We start from the raw sequence: 26,024 nt of genomic DNA, 5'->3' as shown, positions 1-26,024 counted from the left end.
TAGGGGTGTTGCAGTATTTGCATAATATTCTCTGAGAAAATTGTGTATGTACCAGGATGATACTGGTAGGCAACACTAAATTCAGACATCTTCTGTAATATGAGTAATATGCTGTAATTGCCCATTACTGCTTAACCCCCAAAATATTATGAGCTGGTCCCATTCTCTGCCTGCCAAAATCTATTTTTGTGTTTGACTCACAGACAGCTTCTGCCAGGCATACTCACAGTGGTTAGCACCTCAGGGCTGCACCATGCAGCATCATGCTGATCACAGTCCAAATGGTTTAGCCTGTGAGGAATTCTGTGTCTCTGCATGCACCCCATTTATTTTCAGAGGTTGACAGACTGCAGGGACAAACTTCCCAATTTATGAGAACACAGGCTGAAACTACAAACAAAACACATCAGACCCATCATCCCATTTTGCCTGTACTAAGCCATAATCTCAGTTCCTAAGAAATAAATAGGGTAAACACAGAAATGACCAGGCAATAAAGCACGATCTGGATTACTGCATTTACATTTTTTAATAGTCTTTCAATTGTTTTAAGAACAAGCATTTTTAAATTTCATGCAAAGGTATAACATGTAGTTGGATGGCCTCTGCATGGAAGAAAATATCACAGTGAAAATGTGTCTCTTTGCCCTCTGAATACTCTTACTTCACACGTAATATACAGTACAAGCAGACAGGGCCGAATTCAGAAGTTGTAACTTCATGGTAGGCAGTGCCTTTTGTATGAGCCTAATACTCACACATCGTGCTGAGAAAGTGGAAGACTTTAGTACAAGGCCTTTGCCAGGGAGAAGAGATTTAGAGATTTAGAAAAGGAAGTATCAGGCTATAATACAGCATCCAAAAAAGAGAGAGTATTCCCATTTCTCCCCTATCTGTGTTTTTGAAATCAGGTAACTTAAGCTCTTGAAAACTTACATAGGGTTTGCAAAGGAGCTTCTCTGCATGTGGCCTTGCATACCCCATAAAATGCATGAATTTATCCAACTTGCACACTGAACTCTCTAAGCGCATAGTCCTTTTGTGTACTTAAAGGTATAATTATGCCTATGATGACAACTTCCTTATGGCTAACATGGGCTGTCCAGATGTGCAAGTCCAAGTGCTTCTGTTGGGCTTTATAGGTCCAAAGAACATACCAGAGGAACTGAAAACATTTTGAATTTCACTCCTCTTACTGCAACAGCCACTCATGTACCATTTTCCTTACTGGAATACTTCATCAGTAGGAGCTGGGTATTTAATGGATTTGCTATGCAAAATGATACTTCATGTGGCACATCGTTGTTTATGTTTCTGTGGGAGCATCCTTTTGACAGCTTTCCAGGGCACAGGATGCAGCCCCAGGTCATGTAGCACTGTTCCCTGTTCCCAAAACACAACACCCCATTTGCAGCCCCAGCTTAGCTGGCAACCACATCTGTCCCGAGCTGGTGTTCTGGGAAATTCTCCATCCTTCCTCTGCCACCACCGTCGCCAGGCCCAGCCGTCTGCAGCGAGGTAGGGGCTCGTTGCAGCCGTCCTTCATGGCTAATGAAGAAGGGGAGAAAACAGAAGGGATGAAGAAGAACCAGCCCACGAACTGCTGCTAGGGAGGAAGTCGGCACCACTGCCCCCGCTCTGTCACACTCGCCGCGCTGCCTCGCACCCTCCCTTAGCGCGGCCGGCCCACGGCGGTCACCGCGGCCCTCTCAGCCCTTACCTAACGCGGGCACGGCCGCCTTATGTAAGGGCAGAGGCGGGGCCGGCACCGCTGCGGGGCGGCGGCGGCGGCGGCAGCGCCATGTCCTGGTACCGTAACACCGTGTGGTTCGTGAAGGGGCTGCGGGAGTACACGAGGTACGGGCGGCGGCCGCCCGGGGCCCGGGAGGCGGCGTGGGGCGGGCGCAGCGCCCGAGCTGAGGCGCTCCTGTCTGTCGGCGGCCCTTTACCCGCGGCGAGGCCGTGTCCATCTGGTGTTTTATGGACGGCTGCCCGCCCCCGCCAGGGCGGGCAGATTCCCACCCCGCTCGGTGAGGGCTGCCCGGCCCGCCCGGGGGCTCTGGCCGGGCCGGTCCCCGAGGGTCGAGGTGAGGGCTGGGTGGCTTGGGGCGGCCAAACGCCACCGCGAGTTGTGGCTTTCATTGCAAAACGTGGGGACAGCCTGCCCAGGGAGGTGATGCAGACACCATCCCTGGAAGTGTTCAAAAAACCATCTGGATACGACACTTGAGGACATGGGTGTACGTGGTGGTGGTGCTGAGTTGATGGTTGGACTTGATCTTAAAAGCCTTTTGCCAACCTTAATGATTCTATGATACATTGCTGACTGCAGTGTCACTGGTGTTCATGGCCTGTCCCATGAGTACAGAGAGTAAACAGGGCAATTACTGTATGCTGAGCTGTGAGAGGAAAGTGCTTTTCAACCCACACATGTGTTTATTTTGGAAGGTTTCTCTTCTAGTTTCTCACAGGTGTCTCTTGCTTTTTTCAGAGCTGGCTACGAGTCTGCTTCCAGGCACTTCAACTCAGCTGATGTGGAGGTGGATGTGGCTGGAAGATCCTTCCTGGTCACTGGTGCAAACAGTGGCATTGGCAAGGCCACAGCCAAGGAGATAGCGAGGAGAGGTGAGCTGGGCTGCCATGGAGCTCCCAGGAGGCTTACAGAGAAGATGGAAGGAAGCGGGTTTGGCCTTCCAGCACACACACACCCCCTGGGATGTGGGGTCATTTTACAGGGCTCTGAGTATGGGTCAGAGGTTTAAACACAATCAGTGCGGTGAAAAGTGGAATAAGGAAACCAAATTAGCAGAGAGGATCTGCAAATTGTTTTTCAAGTGCATGTTTACCAAAACTGTCTGTGTTATAGTGGCATCTAAGGATGTTGGTGATGGATCAGTGTCTGTTTAAGGCTAATTCAGTACCAGTAGCAGCTGGGCTGAATTTGAACTGAGGAATTTGCAAATGTATCATATGATGAAAGAAAACAATTGTCTTTGCAAAAATGAGATGGGAGAGCATAAAAAAAAGCAATGTAGGTGTTCTTGATCTTAATGATAACACCCTGGAGTTTGTGCCCTTTGACTGATTACGTGTAGTTGTTTTTTTTATGTTGTTGTCTGTACGCAAGGACATGGTATGAACTGGACCTAGCTGCTGCTGAAGGATAAACTTAATCCCTTACAGAGTTGACAAAATAATTCCTGTTGTGCAAGAGTGACAGGAGTTTTGGCACGTAGAGAAAGGGAGGAGCTTGTGGCTCTATGCTCTCTTTGTGTGCTTAGGTTTCGTAACTATGTTATGAAGGAAAGTGGCGACTCAGTTAAATTAAACTAATTCAAAACTGTTAGCATCAAAGACTCTTTGGGTTAAAGATCTACATCAGTGCCAGCACGTGATTGATTTCAGGTTCCCGCTACTGCTAATGTATATAATCACTTTATGTAAGTAGTGCTTTGTCAGATGACTGGTTTGCTCACAAATGGATATCTCTACCAGGTTTTGCAAACTGGACAGCTGGCTGGATCTGTATGGGATTTGGTCACTATGTTTAGCAGAACAACCTTGAGCTCAGACTGCATGTCTGATATGTTGTATGGGCATTGCTGTTCATATGAAGTTAAATGACTTCCTGGTCCCATCCTTGAACATCTCACTTTGAAACTCCGTGTCAGCTGTTGGCGCTCAGGCTTCTAGTTGAATCTCTTCAAGTACACCACAACAAGGAAATAAGGAATTCATACTCAGCAGAAGAATAATCAAGCTATGTTGGCTTTACCTCCAAGCACTTGGATCTTTCTAACTAATGATGATCTTTCTGACAATTTCTGTGTTCTGAGTTCAGCTTTTCTCTGAATTGGTGTTTTATGGGTATGCAGATTTGGGATTTCCTCTGTGTCTTGTGAACTGTACTTCCAACTTGATAGAGTCTTCTCCCAACTACTCTGACTACTCCCATGTGTTAAGTTCAAATAGTTTCAATCCTTACCATGTAAAATACATTTAAATTCCTTTCCTAGTGTATCTGTCACACCAAAACTTCCCCCCTGTCCTGGTGCTCAGTGGAAAAGCCTCTCTTGTAGACAAAAGATTTCATTATCAGACCCCAGACTGGGCTGTGCAGTGTGGGACTGTATCACCTCAAGGTAGACTTGGTGTTTTGCATTTGGGTTCTGGGCACTAGAAGTGTGACCCAGCACAACTGGTTATTCTATCAGTGATTAATTATGTTTCTATTAGGGGTTAATTCCTTGAGCTTGCTAGTGGTGAACTGCTAGCAATCCCTAGAACACCTTTAAAAACAGGCAAAGGTAAAGAGTATAGGTATTCCTATGTTCCTATGACTGAAATTAACACATGACTTGTAACAATCAGAGAATATGAAGCAAAAAAAAAAGTTTGCCTAGCTCTACTGTAGTCTTGTTTTTGAAGGCTTTCTTTAATATGGCTAAGTGATGAGATTGTGTTACGTATCCAGGTCTCTGAGAAGAGCCTTGCCTTGTGTATTCCTTTCATGGAAAAGTTGGTTGACTCTAGAGGTCACCTTGTCCAGCATCTCATTTGGAGCAGGACTGTTGGCAACAGTAGATCAAACCAGTCACTGCTGAGTCTTGCTGCTTGATACCCACAAGGATGCAAATTATGCATCCTCTTGGGACAGCCTGGTCTATTCAGAAGAAAACTACTGAAAATTATTTTTCTTAATAGATGACCTTAGCCTCCCAAGCTGCAATTCGAGGCTATAGTCCTTGTCATATCTCCACTGCTGAGAATTCTGGTATCTGGCACTTTTATTTCCTTTTCACAGAGTGATTCTAGTCACTTGTGTTGTTCAAGCCCTTTACTGAACTTCCTAAGACATTTATCAAAAAACTGTCTATGATACAGATGCCTTAGGTTCAATTTCCAGTGTAGCTCTGGTATGTCACCCACTAAACATGATGTACAGACTTGACAGAAATGGTTTGAGCACAGTACTTAAGAGTGCAGTGGCCTTTTCCATACGTGCAGCCTTGCATGATGACCCTGCCTGCCTTCACAGGAACCAGAGCCAAGCAAAAATATTCCATCTTTTTTCTGATATCTAGTATCTCACCTAGTTAAAATGCTGATGTCTCCCCCAAATGCGGGCAGTAATTAAGTATCAAATGCTTTTCTTGTCTCAATCCACCAGGTGGCACGGTTCATCTGGTTTGCCGAAATAAGGAACGGGCTGAAGTTGCCAAAGAGGAAATAGTGACAGAAACGGGCAATCAGGTGAGCTGTTTTTCAGTCTTTTGTTTACTCTTAGAAAGGCTGTTAATATTAAAGCCCCCAGGGGCCTTGAGATACTCTTCCAACATCTTGCTGTTGTGTTTTTAATAATATTTTCATACAGACATGGAAACATCTAGTAGTTTATAATTCAAATGGTTTGAAGTGATTTAACTTCATTAGGTGATGTATTCTGTGATTAATAACATCATCAGCAGCATGCTGTTTTATTTAACGTTTGTTGTTGATTTGCTTTCTGATGTCCTACTTACTTACTATTCCTAACTACATGGCTGAGGCTTTTAAAAGTTAATGCATTGCAACACTTGCAACAACATTTATGAGTCTACAGCATTGGAGCTGAAGGTTTTATGTGTCGGAATAACATGCTCTTGATTTGCTAAGGTTGGCTGCTCTGTGAAGTGCTGTGTGTGGTCCTAATTCTGTGCTCTACATGCCTTTTCATCTCCTTTTCTTATAATATCTGTTCCTTCCCTCCTTTCCTCTGTTACACAGTCTTTTCGTTTCTGTATGTATCACTCTACAGTACCCCTCTGTATCTGTCACTGTTGCTTTTCCTAATTGTTCAGGAGGGTGTGCTTACGGAGAAATTCACTAGTCATTATCTTTCTATCTTGGTGCCCTGGTTTTGGCTGGGATAGAGTTAATTTTCTTCATAGCAGTTCCTCTGGTGCTATGCTTTGGATTTGTGACCAAACCAGTGTTGACAACTCACGTTTTAGTTATTGCTGAATAGTGCTCACACAGCATCAAAGCCTTTTCTCATTCTCACACTGCTCCACCAGTGAGCAGGCTGGGGTGCACAAGAAGATGGGAGGGGTCACACTGGGACAGCTGACCAAAGGGACACCCCAGACCATATGACATTGTGCTCAGCAGTAAAGGCTGTGAGGAAGAAGGAGTAAAGAGGGACATTCACAGTTATGGTGTTTGGCTTTCCAAATTACTGTTGCATGGGATGAAATCCTGCTTTCCTGGGGATTGCTAGATGCCTGCCTGACAATGGGAAGTAGTGAATTAATTCTTTGTTTTACTTTGTTTGCACACACAGTTGTGCTTCACTTATTAATGGCTTTATCTCATCCCATAAGTTGCGCTGGTTTTGTCCTTGTGATTTTCTCCCCATTCCCACTGGAAGTGGAGTGAGTAAATAGGGTTGTATGGGGCTGAACTACCTACCATGGTTAACCCACAGCACTTGGATGGAGACCTATCTTCATTTTACATAATGACTTGACTCTTGTACACAGTATTTTGACTCCAGTAATGCTTTTTAATGTGGATCAAAAATTTTGAAGACTTTTTTATGGTTAGAGATGTCATATTGACTAAATTTCTGCTCTTTGATTTCAGCTCCCTAGTGTGGCACAACCAGCATTACTCTTCAGTTCTTTAATGAAGGTGAATTAGAGCAGTCCTTATGTAGAAATAAATACTTTCCAGCTGTCTATAGCTGTGTAATCCCATGGCTATAGTAAGACTGGTGATTATCTGTGTTACCTCCTTCTCTAACTGCAGTCAGACAGCCTGGGAAGAGAGGTGAGTTTGACCTCTGAAGCTTCCTTCATGTTCTGTTTTCTGTCACCTGGTGAAAAAAACTTGAGGCAAATAATATTCTTCCTCTAAAGGCAGCATAATTACTGCGTTCCCACTTTTTGGCAGGCTGCAAACCCATCGTTTCTGTAGCCATGAGAGAGTGCGAGGGCACTGCAGAACTTGTTTGTGGCCCTGGGGACAGGGCACTCATGCAGAGAGCAGCTCTCAGGGAAGTGTTAGATGAGCTGTACAAGAGGCCCTGTGGGACACGTGACTGCACTGGGAAGAGCATTTTAATAAGGAGTCCATAAGAACATCCTTCTTTATAAGTGCTCATTCAGAAGCAATCCAGAGGGATAATAAAATGCTTTATCTGCAACTTGACAAGCTGTATCCAGACTGAACTTGCTCTTCCTGATAATTTGGATGGAGATCCTGTTATAGTATACACCAAAGATTTTTTCCATCTTCCACAGTACATGCTGGAGTTCAGTGCTGAAATGGAATTATTTGGCAGTCACCTGCCCCTAGATCTGGGAACTGGAAAGTTCTCCTAATCTGTTAAAATAGATCCAGTCACGGAGATTAGGTTTCACTTTGAAAATGGCTTTGCTACCTTCGAGGACCTTTATAGGTAACAGGCCTGAATATTCTTTTCCGGAGTCAGTGTGACAGTCTTCAGCAGATAAGCGTTGATTTGGATCTTTTTCAGTCTCTGAAATCCCGTGTAACATTGAACATCTGCCCAAAAAACTTTACCTCTTCTGTACCAGTAGATAATGGTATTAGCTTTAGAAGTAGAAAGTTTTAAAGAGGTATCCAGCTTGAACCAGTAGAGCAGTGTTAAGTTTTTTGGTCAGAAATAATTCACAGAGTGGGTATGGTTGGAAGGGACCACGGTGGGTGGGTCATCTGGGCCAATCTCCTTGATCAGGCAGAGTTATCCTAGAGCACGTTATTACAGTGAGAAAATTCTGACCCAAAGTCAACTAAGGAGCTGAAATCAAATGGCTAGAGAGAAAGTCATGTGCTTTTTATCTTCAGGGAAGCAGAATTACAGGCAGGCAATAATGCCATATCATTTCTTCAGCTTCTTCACTTATCTCATTTGCTTGTATAATGAGTATTTAAAGAAACAACTTGGAAAGAGAGGAGGCCCTTTAATGATTGTTTGTTGTTTTGCAAGAGAACACATCCTCTGCATAATTATTTTAAAACTGTCTTTTCCTGGCATACGTCATAAGACAATCTGTGGAGTGTCTTTGAGACTAAGTGCTATCTAGGAGAAGAGTAGGAGTTGATGTGCCTTTGTATGCTGATAAATGCCACTGTGCTTGTACTATGTAGAACACAAATCGGCAGAAAGCAGAAGAATTGTCTGTAACAAACAGCAAAAGGTTTTTGATGTTTTGGAGGGAGGAATTATTTCTAGCTTTAGTGGTTTAGAAAATTATAACTTTGTTCAATGTTAAGCCTTTTTTTTAAATTCTATTGCATCCACATTGCTGGCCATAGTATTGCAAAACATTGCAAGAGTGTTGTGACATGGAGTGACTGACAAGGATGTAGGAGTTAATGCAGCAGTTAGCATGGAAGGGGATGCAAAAGGCACCCAGCACTCTGAGACAGCTGGAGTGGGTGCAGTGATGCTCCTGAAAGCATGCTCTCCCACCCTGGCTGGAGCCACATGGGAGTGGCACATGGGGGACTAGTCCAGACAGAGCTCCAGAGGGATAATGTGGCAGATGTTGGGTTGCAGGGAGTGACTGGTACTTTTCCCTGAGTCTGGGGCAGCGGATGATGGTGGCTTCATCTGTTGGGTTCTGCTGTCCTCAGGGTGCTGAGCTGCCAGGTGAAGTGACAGCAGGAGGTGAGCAGGCTGCAGAACCACAGGGAATAGAACAGGAGATTGGCAAGGTCTCTACAGAGAGTAGAAGAGCACATTGCATGGAAGGAGGGACAGCTGGAAGCTGCACTTGAATAAGTGGTGGATAGAGTCTCCTAAGATGGGGAGGAATGGAAGCTTGTGAATGCTGGCAACAGAAGGCAGCTCCTTCTCTGCCGGCAGATGTGCATTTATAGGATAGGTATAGTGCCATGGTAACAGATGAGGAAGAGCAAGCTCTGTCAGGGGAGGTGTTGGAGATAGATGATCCTGAACAGTTGTTGACAGTGGGAGGAAGCTGTGGGTGATGATGGCTGAAGACTCCTTCCTGTGGGGGATGGAGACACCCATCTGCAGTCTTGGCTTGATGACTTGAGAGGTTTGTCACTTGCTGGGGACTCAGATGTAAGGTATTGCAGAGAGTCTGCTGAGGCTGGTCTGGACCTTGGACTAGTACCTCTTGTTGCCCAACGACATGGGCACCCATGACATTGTGAGGGGTGACCTGGAATTCATCAAGAGTGTTTACAGAGAGTCAAGGGCAAGTCGTGGTCTCCTAAATCCATACAGTGAAAGGGAAGGGCTTGGGTAGGAGCTTATATGTCCTGCAGGTCAACACCTGAATGTTCAGCTGGTGTCACTTTGGCCTTTGTCACTTTGGCCTTTATGGCTTCTTGTACCTTCTCTGTTAGATGAGCTGAGCAGCAATGACAAATTGGAGCAAGAGTGTCTTTGCCAACAGGTTTGCTAAGCCTAGTGAGGAGGCTTTAAAGTGGTTTCATTGGTTGGTAGTGACCAAACCCGGGAGTCATGGGAACAGTGAGTATGTGTCATGGGGACAGCAAAAGGGAGGAAGCTCTCACAGTTTTCATGAGAAAGCAGCATGTCTGGGAGCCCATGTCAGATGCCTGTTCATGAGTACACATGGCATAGGAAACACGGGAATCCATGCATGACTGCAGAGCTGTCATCTCACTGGGATTAGAGAGAAATGGTTGGCATGACTCAAGCGCTGGAGTGGATCTGTACCTTTGCTTGTTGTACTGGTTTTGGCTGGAGTGGGGGTAATTTTCTTCACAGTGGCTGGTATGGGACTGTGTTTTGGATTTGTGCTGAACACAGGGTTGATAATTCAGAGATGCTTTTGTAGTTGCTGAACAGGGCTTGTATAGAGCCAAGGCCTTTTCTACTTTTTGTGCTGCCACATTGGAGAAGAAGTTGGGGTTGCATGGGAGGTTGTGGGGAGACACAGCCAGGACAGGTTGACAAACTGACCAAAGGGTTATTTCAGACCATATGACAACACACTCCATTTATGAAGCTGGGGGAAAGAAAAAGGAATGGGGAGATGTTTGGGGTGGTGGCTTCCCAAGTAACCATTATGTGTGATGGGGCCTTGCTCTCTAGGAGATGGCTGAACACCTGCCTGTCTGTGGGAAGCAGTCAATTAATTTCTTGTAAAAAGCCTAAAGGAGCTGGTATTCCCAGGCAGTTTCCCATCCAAGTACTAGCCAGGCCCAACTCTGATTAGTTTCTGAGATCAGACAAGATTGGGTCTTCTCAGGGGGGTATGGCCATGGGCTTGGGGTTTTTTGCTTTTGTGTGTGGCTTTTGCTTTCCCTATTAATCTGTCTTTATCTCAACCCACATGTTCTCTATCTTTTACCCTTCTGATTCTCTCCCTGATCCCTTTGGTGAAATGACTCTGCCTATGGACAAGAGGGGAGCAGTGCTCTCCTTAACTTTGACAAGGCCTTTTACATGGTTTGCCATGATATCCTTGTAGCCAATTTGAAGAGATGTGGTTTGAACTGGTGGATGAAAAGGTAGATGGAAAACTCTGGAACATGTGGCTCCAAAAGTAACAATCAACAGTACAAAGCTGATCTGTTAATGATTTTTAGTGGCATCCCCCAGGAGTCAATACAGGGGCAAAACCTGATGACATCTTTTTAACAGCACAGGTGACAGAATGAAGTGCAGCCTTTGCCTAGCTGGCTGGAAAGCAGATTGCAGAAAGGGACCTGGGAGTGACAAGTTGTCCCTCTGTGAGCAGTGCCCTGGGGCAGGGAAAGCCAATCATACCCCGGGGTGTATGAACATGAGTCTAGCCAGCAGGCTGAGGGAAGTGCATCTTCCTCTCTATTAAGCCTTTGTGAAACCACAGCAGGAGTCCTGTGCCTGGATTTGCACTCCCCAGGAGGAGGAAGTCATCCATGTCCTGGAGTGAGTCCAGCAGGGGGTGACTAGGGAGATGGGACATGTGATGTGCAAGGTGGCTCTGAGAAGGCTGATTCTGCTCAGTGTTGAGAAGGCTGAGATGGGTCTGGCTGTATTCTACAGCCACATGATGGGAGTGTGTAGGGAAGGCACTGCCATGCTTCTCTTGGAGGTCTGCAGTGGGAGGACAAGAGGCAGCTGACACAGATTGGAACAGGGACAAAATTCTGAGTAGATAGTAGGAAAAACGTTTTCACCATGAGGGTGATCAAACGCTGGAGGCTCAGACAGGCTGGTGAATCTCCATGTTTGCCAAACAGCCTCCAGAGGTCTCTTCCAATCTAGATTATTCTCTAATGCTGGGACTTTGAGCATTTCCGTGGAAAGTTCAGCCAAAAAGAGAGCTGCTAAATTGTTTAAACTGAAATTTTGCAAGGTTTGCAATATTTTTCTAGTTCTCTGCTATGCCTGGCGGTCTGTCACATATATTTATCTAAGTAGGACTCTCTCTTAATAACTTTGGCATTAAAAATCTGTGTCTCAGAAGCAGCTGAAGCAATGACTAAGCATGTTTTAAGGACTAGAGTTAAATATTGCAGTTGTGCATGTTAACCTGTATTTGTTGCGTTCTGGAGACAATATTTTTTCATACTGCTTAAGTACCTTTTCACCTAGACAGGCCTAAACAGGGTCTCTCTTCACTTTCCCTGTTGATTGTGACTTACTTTCTTTTCCTTTAGAATATCTTCTTGCATATTGTGGATGTATCTAATCCCAAGGAAATATGGAAGTTTGCTGAAAAATTCCAAAATGAACATAAATTAGATGTGTTGGTAAGTTTGTATACTTAAATCATGTGTGTCTGTCTTGGGAGTGTGTAGCCTATGAATTTATCTGACAGGTCATGTAGACCTCACAGTTTGGCCCACAATTCTCCCCTTAATTTTCTCTAAATGTTTTTTTTTCAGGAGTCTCCATGGTTTGCTTGCTCTTGTCCTTTCTCAGTTCACGCAGATGTGCTACAAAAAAAGAAAAGCAGTAATTTTATAGCTGCATCTTTGGAGACACCATACATTTTCTCTTTGACTTCCATTACTAATAACATTGTCCTTCTTAAAGCCAGACCTTCTGAAAGACTAAACTTTTGCAAGAAGTCCAAAGACTAAAACAGAGCCAGGGGAGAGGAAACAGTTAATCATCATGGTTGGCAAGGGGCTCAGTTTCCTCTTACTTAGCAGTGAAAATTTGCTCGGGGGGCTGTACTACAGCTGAGGCACCTGGAGCAGTTCCTTTGGTGCTTACTAGATGAGGAAAGTCTGATAAAAATGTGGAAATAAGTTTTGAGGAGTGGCAGTGAACACGCAGGAAGGTGTGTAGGGGCAGATCTTTTTTTTTTGAAGTGGGAAAGAAAAGCCTGAGCTCCTTCTGGAAGGTAAGGCAGAGAAAGAAATGTGTCAGAGACTATGCTAGCTGCACACAGCTTGCAAGCATGTTTTATTGAACAAATAAAAGCTACAGTGTGTAGCTTTGTGTTGCAGTGTCAGGAAACAGCAGATTAACATGGACTGCTCATATGTGTGGATTTCCTTGTAGATACTTGTGTAGATTGTTTTCATTTAAAGGAGTTGTTTTGCAGATCAACAATGCGGGATGTATGGTGAATAGCAGAGAATTAACTGAAGATGGACTTGAAAAAAACTTTGCAACAAACACTTTGGGTGAGTATTGAAGGCTTGGTTCTGGAACATACTTATTTTGCTTACAGAAGTGTGTTTTTATAGCTGGGTTTGTGAGGTATGTATTCCTGCTCAAAGAGCGATCATAGCATTGCTATGCTAGGGAAGAAGCTGGGAAGGAAAAGGAGAAATATTACAGCTGTTTGGAGTGTCATTTTTAAAATTTGTCTGTGTTTTTCAGTTGTTCTGATATCAGCACCTTTATTTATCATAGCAGAAGTGGACAGTTGCAGGTTGATTCTGAAATTTGCCAGGGAACTTTGTTCCAAGCATTGCTGCTGCTGATGTTCTTTGAAATAATTGTGTTTCTGGGGTTTGGATGGAGCTTGGAGCACGTTCAGATGTTTATAGAGACGTTCAAATGTTTGAGTGGGCTTGCACAGCCCTGTTTGATGTGCCAGAGGCACTGTGTAGGAAACCTGTGCCACATATGGTGCCCTGGATGCTCTCAAACATGCAATCTCTAGTCAAGGGATTGAGCAGTAGTGGGCAAGTCTTGGGCACTCCATGTGAAAGGGGCATTTTGTGTGAACTGTGGCAGTGGTGTAAGAGGGACAAATGATGGGAAACAAGTCAAGAGGGAAAGTGGAGATGTGGAAGGGCAGGGAAAATGGTGAGCAAAGTGGAAGGTTCCCCACAGAAGTCATGGAAAAGAGGTGAGCAAACAGCCAGCCAGCAGAGAGAAGAGCTGTCTGACACTGCTGATGTCTGTAAGGCTGGAAGCTGCACCTTTTGCAGAGAGACATGGTGCTTGCATCCACCCAACAGTCCTGCTACTCTTCCCCCTTTGCTTCCCTGCAGGGTAGGTGGATTTCTCAAGAGACTGTCTTTAATATATTCAAAAGTGACACATTAAGGAAGAACTGTGGTGCTTTGTTTCTGTATTTTCCTCCTGTTCATCAGTAACTGGAATGAGGAAGGGGAAAACCTAGTCTGTAAAGATAAGGCATTTATAGAACTAGCATAATCTGGAAACAATTGTTGGTTTTTATTCTTAGCCTTTTTCCTGTGTTGATTCCTTAAATGCTATTTATGTTTGAAAACTAACATTTTAGTATAAATGTCTTTTGCTTCACTACTGTACATACAGCTCATTTTTTCTGCAAGTCTGAATAGATTAAATTGACAATTAAATCAAGTATAAAGGCATAGATTCATTTGCTTCTGACTAATCTTTTGCTAACATACTTCTATTTCTTATGGCCAAAAAATTCAAAAAGAGTTTTATTTTGCCATGACATTTCCCCTGGCTGCACAAGTACAAGAACTTCTACCTTGAGGAATCTATTCACCATAAATTAGTTTAAATCCTCTTTTGGTTGTTCAGACTAAAACCCAGCAATCTGCAAAGGTACAGTTCTTCCAGGGAGAAGCAGAGTGAAACAAACACAACAGTCTGAATGTAAATGCATGTTTTGGTTTAGTTTTAGACATTGAGGATATTAACTGCTGAGGAACTGTACTAGTGCATCACTTGAATTATATTTTATCTCACAAGTAGAAGCAGCAAATTCTGCTTTTCCAGATGTAAATCAGCCTTACTAGCGGTATACAACTGCACAGAGGAAGCTGAATTATGGTTGTAGCAAACTAGGAAAATGCCTGTATTATCTTTTGTGGGTGTTACTTATAGATCTCCTTTATTCATTCGTGTATCACTTGCTGCATGATTGCATAAGAAGTTTAGGGAGGTAAATCATCCTCTGTTGTCCGACTTTTTCAGAGTTCAGGCAAGGACTGGGTTGTTTGCTTAGACTGCTTCTCTCTAGATAAAAAATAAGGATTAGATTTTGGATCTTTTAGAACAGAGTGGGACTTGGTTGAGCTGGAAGAAGCTGGCAGTGCAACAGGAAGCTTCTGTGCTTGCAGGCCAGACGCACATGAAGGACCTAGGCTACAAACCACAGGCTTTTTTCTTCAAAGTCAGGGATAGGGTAATAAATCATAACATCTGGAGTTTTAGTAGGAGAAAGCTGTGTGGAGAAATACCTGTCAGAGTAGATGCTATGTTATTTCCCTGAGTACTAGGTACCTTTGGGTGTGTTTTACTTGGGAGAAGTAATTTCTGTTTTAGTAACTCTCTGTGGTTATAGAGAGGAAAGCCTGGCTAAATTAGATATGGCTGGTACATAAGTTGGCTATAAACTGGAATGTGGTCTGAAAGAACAAACCAAGTTCTGCTCTCTGCCCCAGTAATGGTAAAGCCTGAGGGGTGACATGGGCTCAAGGCCCTTGTTTGGAAAATGTGCAGTTGTTCCTCGCTTAACTGACAAGATAGAATAATACCAATATCTTTTGCAGATCTTTACATGTAGGGTGCTCCTTCCATGTTTCTTTCACTATTTTTTCCTACCCTGGCTCTTAGCTCTGGTCTAGTAAAGGAGTGTGTAGGTTGTAACTATCTAAGAAAGCAAGACTGAAATATAGCATGCTTTAAATGCGCGACAGAGTTTTTGAATTCTGTACCTGATATCTGATTAACATTTACATAAGCTGTAAAGTTGCTCATTTAGGTGTCTGAAATGCTGTGGAGCTTTTAAATCTGGTCTAGGAATATTTTCCTCTCGACTGATCTCTTACTCCATTTTTGAGCATAATGGATGTCAGTGTTCAGTTCTAATTGATGATCTAACTTGTGGAACATACTTTATAGCCTGAACTTTTCTTGGGCATACATGGGACAGAAATGACTGCATAAGTCCTCTCGTATGATTATGTACAAAAATAACACTGGTTAGAACAGAAAGAAAAATTCTCTTAATGTAAAACACAGCTGACTGGCTAATTGAAGATAGCAACTGAAATAAGAGGTGCATAGTCCTCTCTGTTGCTGTCAGAATATGCAGGTGGATGAAGTTCATGAAAATGTAAAATGCAGGTTGATAGTTAAGGCTTTGTGTGGTTTGTTTAATATTCAAGTTCAAACAGTAAAGTGCTTTGAGCAGGTGGTGGCAGCTGCATCTGTGCTGGTGCCTGTAGCACGCTTAAAATGAGTCTGAGGCAAAAACGCTGTATGGCTTGTTGTGGTTCTGTTGTTGCTGTCAAATGAAACACCTTGCCTTTTTTCCCTGCTAGAGCCTCAAGAATTGTTGCCTGATTGCTGGAGCTCAGTGAATGTAGAGAGCAGAATAGCTGTGGAACACTGTAATGTGGGAGCAGTGGCCAGGTACAAGTCTGAAGTAGCACTTTGCTGATTGAAACACACTTTCAGTACCAAATTGAGTGACTCGCTTGGGATAATGTGGGCAGATTGCCTGCAGACCTGCCAATCCCGATGGGCAGATTTTTTCTCTGTCCTCTAGTTTGTGTGATGTTGCCCTTATATTTCTTCCTGTTGGCTGACCATGTACTCAGAGTTGTACCCAGGAGCTGGGCAGCAACAAGCAATCATTTCCTCTGATGAGACTTGCAGACTTCTGAGTCAAAACTTTTTAAATTTAATTTTATTTTACTTGTTTTGGTTTAACTCCCAGCAAAGACTATTAAAGGTGGTTGTATTCAGTCCTTTTGGAAAAAAACTTCAGCATTGATAAGCAAGTGGAGGCAAAAGCATCATGTTCTTATTGAAGCACTAGACACTTAGCTGAAGCATTCCTTTTTCCTCTATTTTATCACCTGCCTCACTTTACTTCACTCAAAGTATCTTCCTGCTTGACATGGAAAAATGGCATATATGTTACTTTTTTATTGCTACTTACCAGCCAAGGGGATGCTAAAACACACTGAGCGATAAATAAGTGATGCTCCCAGTATGCATCTTTTCCTCAATCTAATGTGCTCTCATGTTTTAGTAATATATAGACGTATACTTCTACTCTCTGTGCAGACTGGTTAGAGCCAGAGGAAATAAGGTGTTTATCTGTCATAGTAACGCTATAGCCCATCTATGGCAAACTGCCTAACCTGGATAGGTGTTTGTCAGTCTCTTCCCTACATGTGACCTGTGTCTAACTGGTGCTTCACAGAAGCCAGTGTAGCCTGGTGTGTTCTGAATTACTTGGAAGTCAAACAACTTGAATATCAGCTGTCAGTTTGCCATAAATTCAATGCCTGATCTTTGGCAAGACAACCTCATCTGTGAAAAGAAGGCTGTGGTTCCAATTTTGTTTTCTAAAGAGCTTTGAGACTTATGGATGAGAGGTGGTATGTGAAAGGATAAAGTTGAATGTAATTGCACATGCAGTAATGGTACTGAAGCCTAGTTCCCAGGAGACAGAGGAACCCTTATTGAGATGAGCTTTGTTGTTTGAGGGAAATGTAAACCTTTGTTTTGTGTTTCATGTTCGTCAACTCTTCCCATACACTCTCAGTTATTGCTAGTGCAGTGGAATTGGCCCTCAGAGACAGCACACTAAAATCTTCATTCCTGATCTCTTACTCAGGAAAAGAGACTCAGGGATGTCTCTTACTAGGAACTACATAAACTCCAGGCTTGAAAAGATAATCAGGCCAAGGAAGATTGTCACTTTGTTTGTTGGGTGGTTTTGTTTGTTTGTTTCTGTGGTTTGTTTTTACTTGGACTCAAGAAAAGCAAGCCAGTTTAACCTATTTCTACCAGATGAGTGAGCCATTGAAATCTGCGCAATAAAAGGGTGGTGTTTCATTTTTGGGGGTTTTTTTTGTTCCCACTTTTTTCACAGTCGAAATAACACTGTTCCTAATAATACTGCAGAGCTCAGACAGAGGAAAAACTTCACTGAGTATGGTGCTGGCTGCCTGCCCTTATCTGAATGTTAGCAGGGTAAAAACCTTAGCAGCAATGTGCCACTAATTGCTAGATAGAACATCAAGCAAAAAACATTCTGGACTCCACCAAGATGCTTGGGTCCACAGTAATTGTATCATCAATTAATTTGATGTTATAAGCAGGTAGTGGCTTTACAATGGTACTTCTGCTGAAACCATAATTTTCTTAAAAATGTATTTATAAAATACAGATTTTAGGGTCACATTAAATCTTAAAGCAAGTCAGAGTATGTGCTTGTGTACTTTTATTTTATGTGATACCCTGTTGATTTTCAATCTGAAATATGTGAATCCTAAGGAATCTTCCAGGTTCTGGCAGAGTGATCTACACCAGTTCTGAAATCTGTGTGCACAGTGTTTGTTTATATTTCCTGTTAGGGCTATCCTGTGTTTTGCTCCGTTTCATGTTTTAGTACAGAACGACTTGCAATGTTCTGTGGGAAAGACCGTGTCTAATACATGGTAGACTGCTGTCCCTTGCACTAGGACAGCTTTCATTTTGTTCATGTCGTGAGACCCACAGTGGAATAACTGTTGCAAGAACGTTCAGAGCTACCTTTCCACAAGACCTAGTAATAGTGTCTTCCATGGAGTCCCCTCAGCTTCTGCATCAGGTCATGGGGAAAGGTAACATAACTTGATTTAGGAGTTTATGAGGCAGACAGGCTGATTTTTGTAGGTTTTGGGCTTTTTTTTAATAAACAACTTACTATATGAATCAAATGTTTATCTCTGCAATGGTGCCTTATTTTCTACACTGGTGTCATTAATATTTCACTCTGTGATTGTGAAACCACTGAATTAGTGTTTATCCAGGTTGACAGAGGAGTTCACTATACGGAGTCAAAAATTGGAGTTGTTAGTTAGAGCACAATATCAGATTACTCGACTAAACTGAGGAGATCTCTCAGCAAGTGGAGCAATTACCAAACAGGGAATGCGTAGTGATTCAATATTTTTGGCGGGTTTTGTTTTTATATTTATCAAGGAAACACGAAACTTAAATATTAATGTGATCCACACTTGGGAGGGAGTGTGCATGGACAAAGTGTGTTCTCATTAAATGCCATGTTCATTACTTTCACTGGAATGACCGTGTTTAATGCATAGATTGGCGACCCACCCTGTGTACTTTACCATATGATACAGTTGGTTTAATGGTGTGTAATGGTGGAGTTGCTCTATATGAAAGTTTTAATTACTCTCTATTATATGTGATCATATTATGTGAGATCGCCTTCAAGATATAAAAGCTACAGAAGTTTTTCCAGAGAAAGCTAATGTTAAGAGACTGGTTATCTTTAAAATAAATTGTACATCTATCCCAGGAGCCTTTTTAAGTAGAGAAAACATGGCCAGCCAGTACTGTGTCAAATGTCATTCCACAGAACAGGGCTGTAGCTTGTCCAGTAGGTTTTGCAAGTCAACTCTTCACCTTGGCAGAGTTCAGTGAGGGCAAGATGAAATCCTTTATATGGGTGTGACAGACTGGACTCACCTTTTTCTGCATTCCTGCTGCTTCTGAGCAAACTCCCAAATTCATCTTGCTGGACTCCTTTGTATCACAGCAAGTACTTCTCTTCAAAGGGAAATGTTGTATACCATTTATTTCACTGATTTTTTTTCCCCCCATTACACCAGTGGGAGACAAGCTTTTGGGCCGTGTGGACAATGTACTTTCCAGTGACAGGAATGGTAATGCACCAATCTGGCCCCTGTCACACAGTCCTGAATGAAGGTAGTGCCAGCTGTATATCCAGCAGATACCCAATACTTACTGCTTTCAGTGCAAGGCACAGCACTCTCAAACTTTGCCTTTCATGTACTTTTGTGTTAAACTATTAAATAAAAAAAAAAAGCTCAAAAAATCTGTACAGTTTGAACAGTGATAATTAAGCATTAATCACATTTGGTATGTTTTATCTTTTTAAACTAACCTCTGTGGGAGGAAGTTTCTCCTTTAACAGACAAAAATGTTTTTGCATCAAGTAAATGTGTTAGAATGCTCAAGTACTCGTTTTGGAAAGGCTGGTATCCAGTACATTGGATAATCAAGTATTGGCAAAAGGATATACAATTTGAATGTTGCCTTGATTTCCTTAAGTAGGGGCAGAGATGAATGTAGTTTCTTCTACCAAACCAGTCTTGGTTTTCCTAGCAAAGTTTTTTGTGTTAGTGCCTGCTGCAATACAGCTGTGCTGGACAAGGTACCTGCTGTGAGGTACACGGCTGTGCCAGGCCCTGCAGTGACCACATTGAGCATTCTCCCAAGCTGTTTGAATGTCACCATCAAACCATGGGCCAGCTTTTGGACTGATAAAAATGGGGAGGTTTCAATTGATGATGATGTATTCTAACCAGCAATAAACCTTGTTAACAAAGTGTATCTGTTCTACAATTAGTGATCTAAATTTCTTTTCCAGGCTGTTTTGCCTGACAGACCAGCCCAGGCAAATAAGAATGGATAATATCCAAGTATTTTTGTCAAAGGAATGAGGAGTTTGTGTTCAGACACCTATAATGGGGACAGTAGTTGGTGAAATATTTAGCAGTGGGAGAAATTAAATGCTTCAGCCTTACTGCCTGATGCGTCGTGTCTGTGTATGTTTTCAGATACTGTTGCTTACCATAGGAAGCTGTGATCAGAACTGCTCTGTTTGTGCTCTGTCTCAAAGCAAATGAGCAAGTGGTTTTGCAGGGTAAAAATGTGGAATGCTCTGGCTTTATGGGATTTACTGAATTCTTAATAAACTTGAGGAAGAAAGGAGATGTAGGCTTTGCAGTTAGTCTGTGGTTCTAAATAAGCCCATAAACTTCTGACAAGCTGCAATTGCTCTAAGCAGAATTTTTGGCATTGAACATTTCTCTTTTCCAGCTGGAAGACAAAACAAAACTCAGTTGTTAATGAGGCAACATTAGTGCATTCATCTTTGCAGCTCTTTAGAATTAACAAATCAACATGAAGTCCCTTAAAAGTGAAAATTAATCTGCAGGACGGTAAAATGGAGCATCTTCAGAGCTGGTGCATTGCAGCTCTGCCTTTAGGAGATGCAGCTTATTTAACCAAGACATGATGTTACTTTGCATTTTGAAGAATCCACAGCCAAACAACATTTAAACCAGGCTCTCAGCTTGTACTGAAGTGCTTTTTTTTTTTTTTGGATTATTTTTCCCACATCGCAGCAGTCTCCCCTGACAGTCAGCGAGAGTTCTTGTACCGATGATGTCATTGCTCAGTCTCCCCGCCACTACCAGGGGACACAGCCGGGCTCTCGTTATTCACTGGAAACTGCCTTTGCTCACATTTTCTGCTGGAGACAGGCTGCTTTTACTCATCTGCTGTGCATTTGCTTTGTTTGATTTGCCAAGGTTTTAAATATATTGTGTGTGTATGGACATAACCTCTGATTATATAGAGAAAGTGAAGACTGCTGTGACTGACGGGGGAACTGAACAGCTTGTTCACCAAGCATGTAACACGATTGATTTTGGTACCATATTTATAAACATGCTGTATTTTAACTGGGTGATCTCATTGCCTGTGTGGAAGAGAGGTTGTAAAGACATGCTGAAGTCTTCATGCCTAGTGAAAAACATGGCCTCGGTGTCTAAAGGAAAAAAATGTGTTTAGCACCGATAGAATTGTTGAACTAGAGACATTTGTGGAGACATGAGAGGGAAGTAGATGCAGAAACACTAGATTAGATGGGGCTAGATTCATTTCGAATTAAATGGAAGTTTTTAAAAATACATTTTAAGCAGAAAAAAAAATCTCTGAAGAGATAAAACCAAAAAAAATCTCTGTGTTGCACTCAGTTGGGTGAAACATCATTAGGTGTGTCTGTGTGTCTGAATCAAATACACTGACAGTTGAGCAGTGTTTGGAATAACAAACTTTGCTGGTCATGGTAACAGCTGTAATGGAATACGTTTGTGTGGTGTGTACCAATCCTTGCTAAGCGAACCCGATTAAAGCAGGGAAAGACACAATTAAGTTTCCCCAAGTAATCTTAGCTCAGCCTTGGGCAAGCAACATTAATACTTCTTCCTGCAAGGATTCCTTATCTTCCATAATGGTCATACTGGGGATTTAACGGGTAGGTTTTGTGTGCAACACAAATCAAAATGTCAGGGTACTCTGAGTGATTTCATAGTGAGAAGGCAAAAATGAACAAGTCTTAAGTGCATATGCAGTGCCCTAAGAACTGCAAGTATGAAGCACAGTTTCCTTCTCTTGTTCATGACCTGGCTTCTGTGTGTATATGCCTCACTTGGAGGGAAGTGGATTCCTGTTTCTTCACTGGTATCATCGTCCCCCACCCAAGGAATTCCATACCTGAGCCATTTTGCCTTCAGTTTTGTGGCTGAAGGTAGTGAGCTGTTTTCTCTATAAGTACAAGAAACGTAAAAGTCTGTAAAATAACCTATGCCTTTTGCTAAGTATATGGCAATGTGAACCACTACAAGTTGAGTTGGCACATTGCAGGTGAAGCAGCAACAAAATCATTGTCAAATTCAGGTCAGGTTTCAGAGATAAAGAAACTTAGGGTTTTGGGTTGTTATAGAGGGTGGAGAGAAAAAAAAAGCTTTTTTTTAAAAGGAAAAGTTAATGTTGGTGCCTGTGTTTTAGGTACATATATCATGACAACTGCCCTGCTGCCCCTCCTGGAAAAAGCAACTGATGCCAGAGTGGTGAGTCTGTGATGCTGTTTAAAAAGGGTGTTTTACTGTTTTTACCTTCAGGTTTGTGGCAGCAGTTCTCTGACTGTGTTAGCAATGCAGGATTACTTATAATGCTGTAAGGATCTCTAGAATCCTCTTGGATTTTGCTAACAACAACCTCCTCCTCTAAGGCAAAGCTCCTGCCTGCTGCTCTCAACCCTTCATTGGAAATTAGAGTAAAACACTTCATTTGGGAACTTACCCTCTTAGTTTCCTTAGGGCAAGTTAGCTCCTGCAGCAGAGTGCAAAATACCTACAACAGGAGTATAGTCTTAAAAGAGCTTTACAGATCTTGGTGTGAAATTAGACAGCAGGTACATTTTTAAAAATGAAATTTCCCAAGTTTTGTATGGCTTCTGACTAGCTTCTGTAAATGCTAAACATACAAACTGCAAATAGTGCTATACTGCTATTTTCTTTCTCTCCATTACTTTTCAAAAGGAGGAAGCACAAAATTCCTGAAATGAATTAACATCACTTTGAATGAAAATCACTTCTTAAAAAAACTTACGTATCTTCCACCTCATCTCCAGGTATGCTCTACTCAGGAGCATAGCAAAGAGTATGCAGGGGAATCCTGCTCCATAGGGACTTCCATCTATGGCCTGAAGACTACATTGCATGCATGAGTGCATCTGTGGGGAGTTCCTGGTTTTGCTTTTCATTAATTTGTTTTTCATTCATTTCATTACAGATAACTGTCTCTTCTGGGGGCATGCTAGTTCAAAAATTAAACATATCTGACTTGCAGTCGGGAAATGGGCCATTTGATGGAACTATGGTGTATGCACAGAACAAGGTACAGTCCATGGGATTGAGAACAAATCCCAGCTCTTCCTTGCTAGGCAGCTCATACCATCTGCTTTGCAAAAAGCCTGTTGTTCACTGTTGCTTTCTCATTGCATCCAACCCATATGGAGATGCACAGGCAATAACCTTCAGGAGTATGATGGCATGCCCTTAGGGGTGCATACATCTTGCATGGAGGAGAGCATGGCTAGACTTTCATTTGATATGAGAGAAGTCCCAAGGGGGAGCACTGTCTTTAGTTGATGAACGCTGTCTGTCTCCTTAGTTCTTGCCCACAGTCTGCAGCAAGTTGACGTGGTCAGTAAAAGCACTGCAGCTGCTTTAAAAGTAAACTTGTGGCCAGGGTATGGATTGCAATGACTGTGGAAGTCTCTGATGAAATTATCCAATAAATCCAGTCAGGATGAGAAGGGTATATTTCTGCTGTACATGAAATACTCCGGTATTTATGGCACATTTGATGCAGTTTATTTCCCTGGGAACTAATTTGGTGGACAGGCTGTTGAACTCGGTGCTAGTGTGGCTCTTACTGCTCTATCCTAGAGACAGCAAGTTGTCCTGACGGAACAGTGGGCAAAGGCTCACAGAAACATCCATTTCTCCGTAATGCACCCCGGCTGGGCAGACACTCCAGGTAACATCTGCCTCACACTGACAATATTTTTTTCTTTTCAGGATTAGTCTAAAAGCAAAGAGGAATGAAACTTCCTACTATATTTTTCCAACAGGTGCAGTAATTTCTTTTCTCCAAACTGCTGCTTGAAGTAGTTTTATATCCCCTTGGTGGCTCTATTCTGCACAGTGTCTGCTAGCTGTGTATATCTAGAGAATAATAATGGGCAGTGAACCCTTCCAGCCCTGCACAAATGTACAGCAGAGACACATAGTTCTTTAAGGTAACCTCCAAGTTACATTTGTAGTGGGACTGTTAAACACACAGATGGAGCTTCTGCCTCTGTAAGTACCAGCCTGCAGACATTGGGAATTTGTGAGGGCGTGTAGGAGAATGCACCACTGTGCAAGCCCTGTTCCTGTACTCTCCCTCTAAACGTTTACTGCTGTTGAGCAGCAGTTTGGCCATTCAGCCCTTTGTCAGAGCTGCAGCTGTTCTTCAGTGACTGTGCCTCAGCAGGTGGGCCTGCATCAGTCATGCAGTATGCATGTTGCATTCCCCAGTGTTACCAGCCACCAGTGCCCAAGCTTGGGATGCAGAATAGCAGTTCCATCTCTAGGTCTCTTATGGGAATGCAGTTTCCAACATTTGCTTCTGGTGACAGAAGCATTTACCCTGTCTACTTTATGCTTGAAAATAGCCCTTTCCAACTTAAAATCCTGGTATTTCTTTTTCTTTAAAATAAATTTATTTTTGCACTTCCTGTGTGGGTTTCAAACCTAATGAACCATAAAGTTATCCCACCTACAAGTTCAAAGACTCTCCAACCCCCAAAAATAAACACCTGTAGTAGAAGGGCCTACAGTCATCACCTATTGGACAAAATTAAATGAAACCAGAGTTTAGACAGGATGTGTGCAGTTTATAAATACAGTGCTGAAACTGGTTTCCTAAAACTGGTGAGAAAATAGGAGCTAAAAATCCCATTAAATATCTGTTTTTTGGAATTGGTGTTTCCCCTGAGTTTGTCATCTTTACAGTTTAGAATGGAATTGGCATGAGAAGCTCTTACAGATCCTGTCGTCAGTTTTGTCCCTCTAATTTGACCCAAACAAACAAGTGGTGGATCATCTGGCAGCTTAGTGCTATTCTCCCACAAGCCATCCTACTCCCAGATAGGGGGAAATACTCATTTTCTTCCATAAGCTCCAGAGATGCCTTCTCTCCTTCCTACACACAAAATGGCAATTTGAAGCTGTTCTGGTTTTTGGGGTTTTTTTGTATCAAAAAAGCCTTGCATGGCAGGCACCATTCCACTGTTATCCTTTCCAGCCGTGAGGTCATCCATGCCCGATTTCTACGAGAGGATGAAGAACTCGCTGCGCACGGAGGCCCAGGGAGCTGACACCGTCCTGTGGCTGGCAGTGTCAGCTGAAGCAACAAAGCTGCCCAGTGGCTTGTTCTTCCAGGGTAAGGAGGCAGTGTCTCTCACTGGAGATCCCTAGCCTGCCTGAGCTTAGGATCCCTGTCTGGCCTGGAAGGGGATGAAGGCTGCACCAGGCAGCTTGTTCAAAGGATAAAGCATTTCTCAAAGTCGTTTCAAGTCTAAAGGCTCGACTGAACGCTGTGCTTTTGTCCTCTAAAGTGGCTGATAAAGACTTCAAAGCATTTCTTTAGGGAGGGTTGGGGATTTTTGTAATGAAAATGGCTGCATGTGGGACTGTGCCAAGGGAAGGTGAATCACAGCAGTCAAACAGCATCTTTTATGATGCCAGAAAACGAGCATCTTTCTCACAGAGTGCTGGGAGTTGGCTTTGCTATGACAGGTTCTTCTTCCTACTGTTCCATGCTAGCTAAAACTGTCAATTCCCCCTTTCTCTAACACTGGGCAGACACTTGAGCACAGTGGCATTTTTGGCACTGTGAGCTTAGGGAATGGAAAAGTAGGACAGAGCCTTCCTTTTCTCCCAAGCAAATGACAGGCATCTTTGTAGGAGCAGCTGGAAGCAGGGATGCCTCGGTGGTGATGCAGGTCAGTCCAGAAAGAGAAAGCTCAGGGTAAATGCTTACAGAAGCTCAGTACTTCTGTTGGATGTGGCACTCAAATCCTGATCCACTGAATTTCTTATATGCAGAATGCAGGAAGCTCAGACTTTTCCACATTTGGGTTGACTTTGTCCCTTCTGTCCCACAGACAGTCACACAGGGTTGGCTGACAAATACTTAAATGGACATTTTTCATGTCAGCACGTGGTCCGTGTGGAAACCCCACATCCCAGCTGGAGCTGTCTTTGTAGAACCAGGCTTTGCCTTTCTCTTACTCTGATCACTTTATTCTAGTCCTAAGGCTTCTGCTCAGTCATTCTTTCTGTTTCTTTCATAATTCCACCAGGCTCTTGCCTTTGGCCTTTGCCTACCCCCAGCTTTGGTAAACAGAGAACATGCCCTGGCTCTTTAGCTAAAGCTATTGACTTTTGAGAGCTTT

General features: G+C 42.9%; 1 protein-coding gene across 6 annotated transcripts in view; it reads left to right on the top strand.

Annotated features, from left to right (window-relative positions):
* The first annotated feature begins 519 nt into the window (after nt 1–519).
* Nucleotides 520–26,024, top strand: part of DHRS12 (dehydrogenase/reductase 12) — a 30,362-nt gene continuing 4,857 nt past the window's right edge. For 2 of the 6 annotated variants that reach the window (XM_069011307.1, XM_069011298.1), the window contains exons 1-9: nt 1,722–1,857; nt 2,492–2,625; nt 5,171–5,253; nt 11,653–11,745; nt 12,549–12,630; nt 22,025–22,086; nt 22,811–22,915; nt 23,470–23,560; nt 24,872–25,009. In XM_069011307.1, the coding sequence (XP_068867408.1) occupies nt 1,802–1,857; nt 2,492–2,625; nt 5,171–5,253; nt 11,653–11,745; nt 12,549–12,630; nt 22,025–22,086; nt 22,811–22,915; nt 23,470–23,560; nt 24,872–25,009 (844 nt within the window). In that variant the 5' untranslated portion in view covers nt 1,722–1,801. Of the gene's footprint in view, nt 1,519–1,721; nt 1,858–2,491; nt 2,626–5,168; nt 5,254–6,624; nt 6,811–11,652; nt 11,746–12,548; nt 12,631–22,024; nt 22,087–22,810; nt 22,916–23,469; nt 23,561–23,601; nt 25,010–26,024 lie in introns of those variants that run through there. The other 4 variants (XM_069011332.1, XM_069011317.1, XM_069011325.1 and 1 more) reach the window with 4 other exon arrangements.

The sequence above is a fragment of the Aphelocoma coerulescens genome, chromosome 1, assembly GCF_041296385.1.
Source record: "Aphelocoma coerulescens isolate FSJ_1873_10779 chromosome 1, UR_Acoe_1.0, whole genome shotgun sequence".
In the NCBI taxonomy this organism is placed as follows: domain Eukaryota; kingdom Metazoa; phylum Chordata; class Aves; order Passeriformes; family Corvidae; genus Aphelocoma; species Aphelocoma coerulescens.
This window is presented reverse-complemented; position numbering and strand designations above follow the sequence as displayed.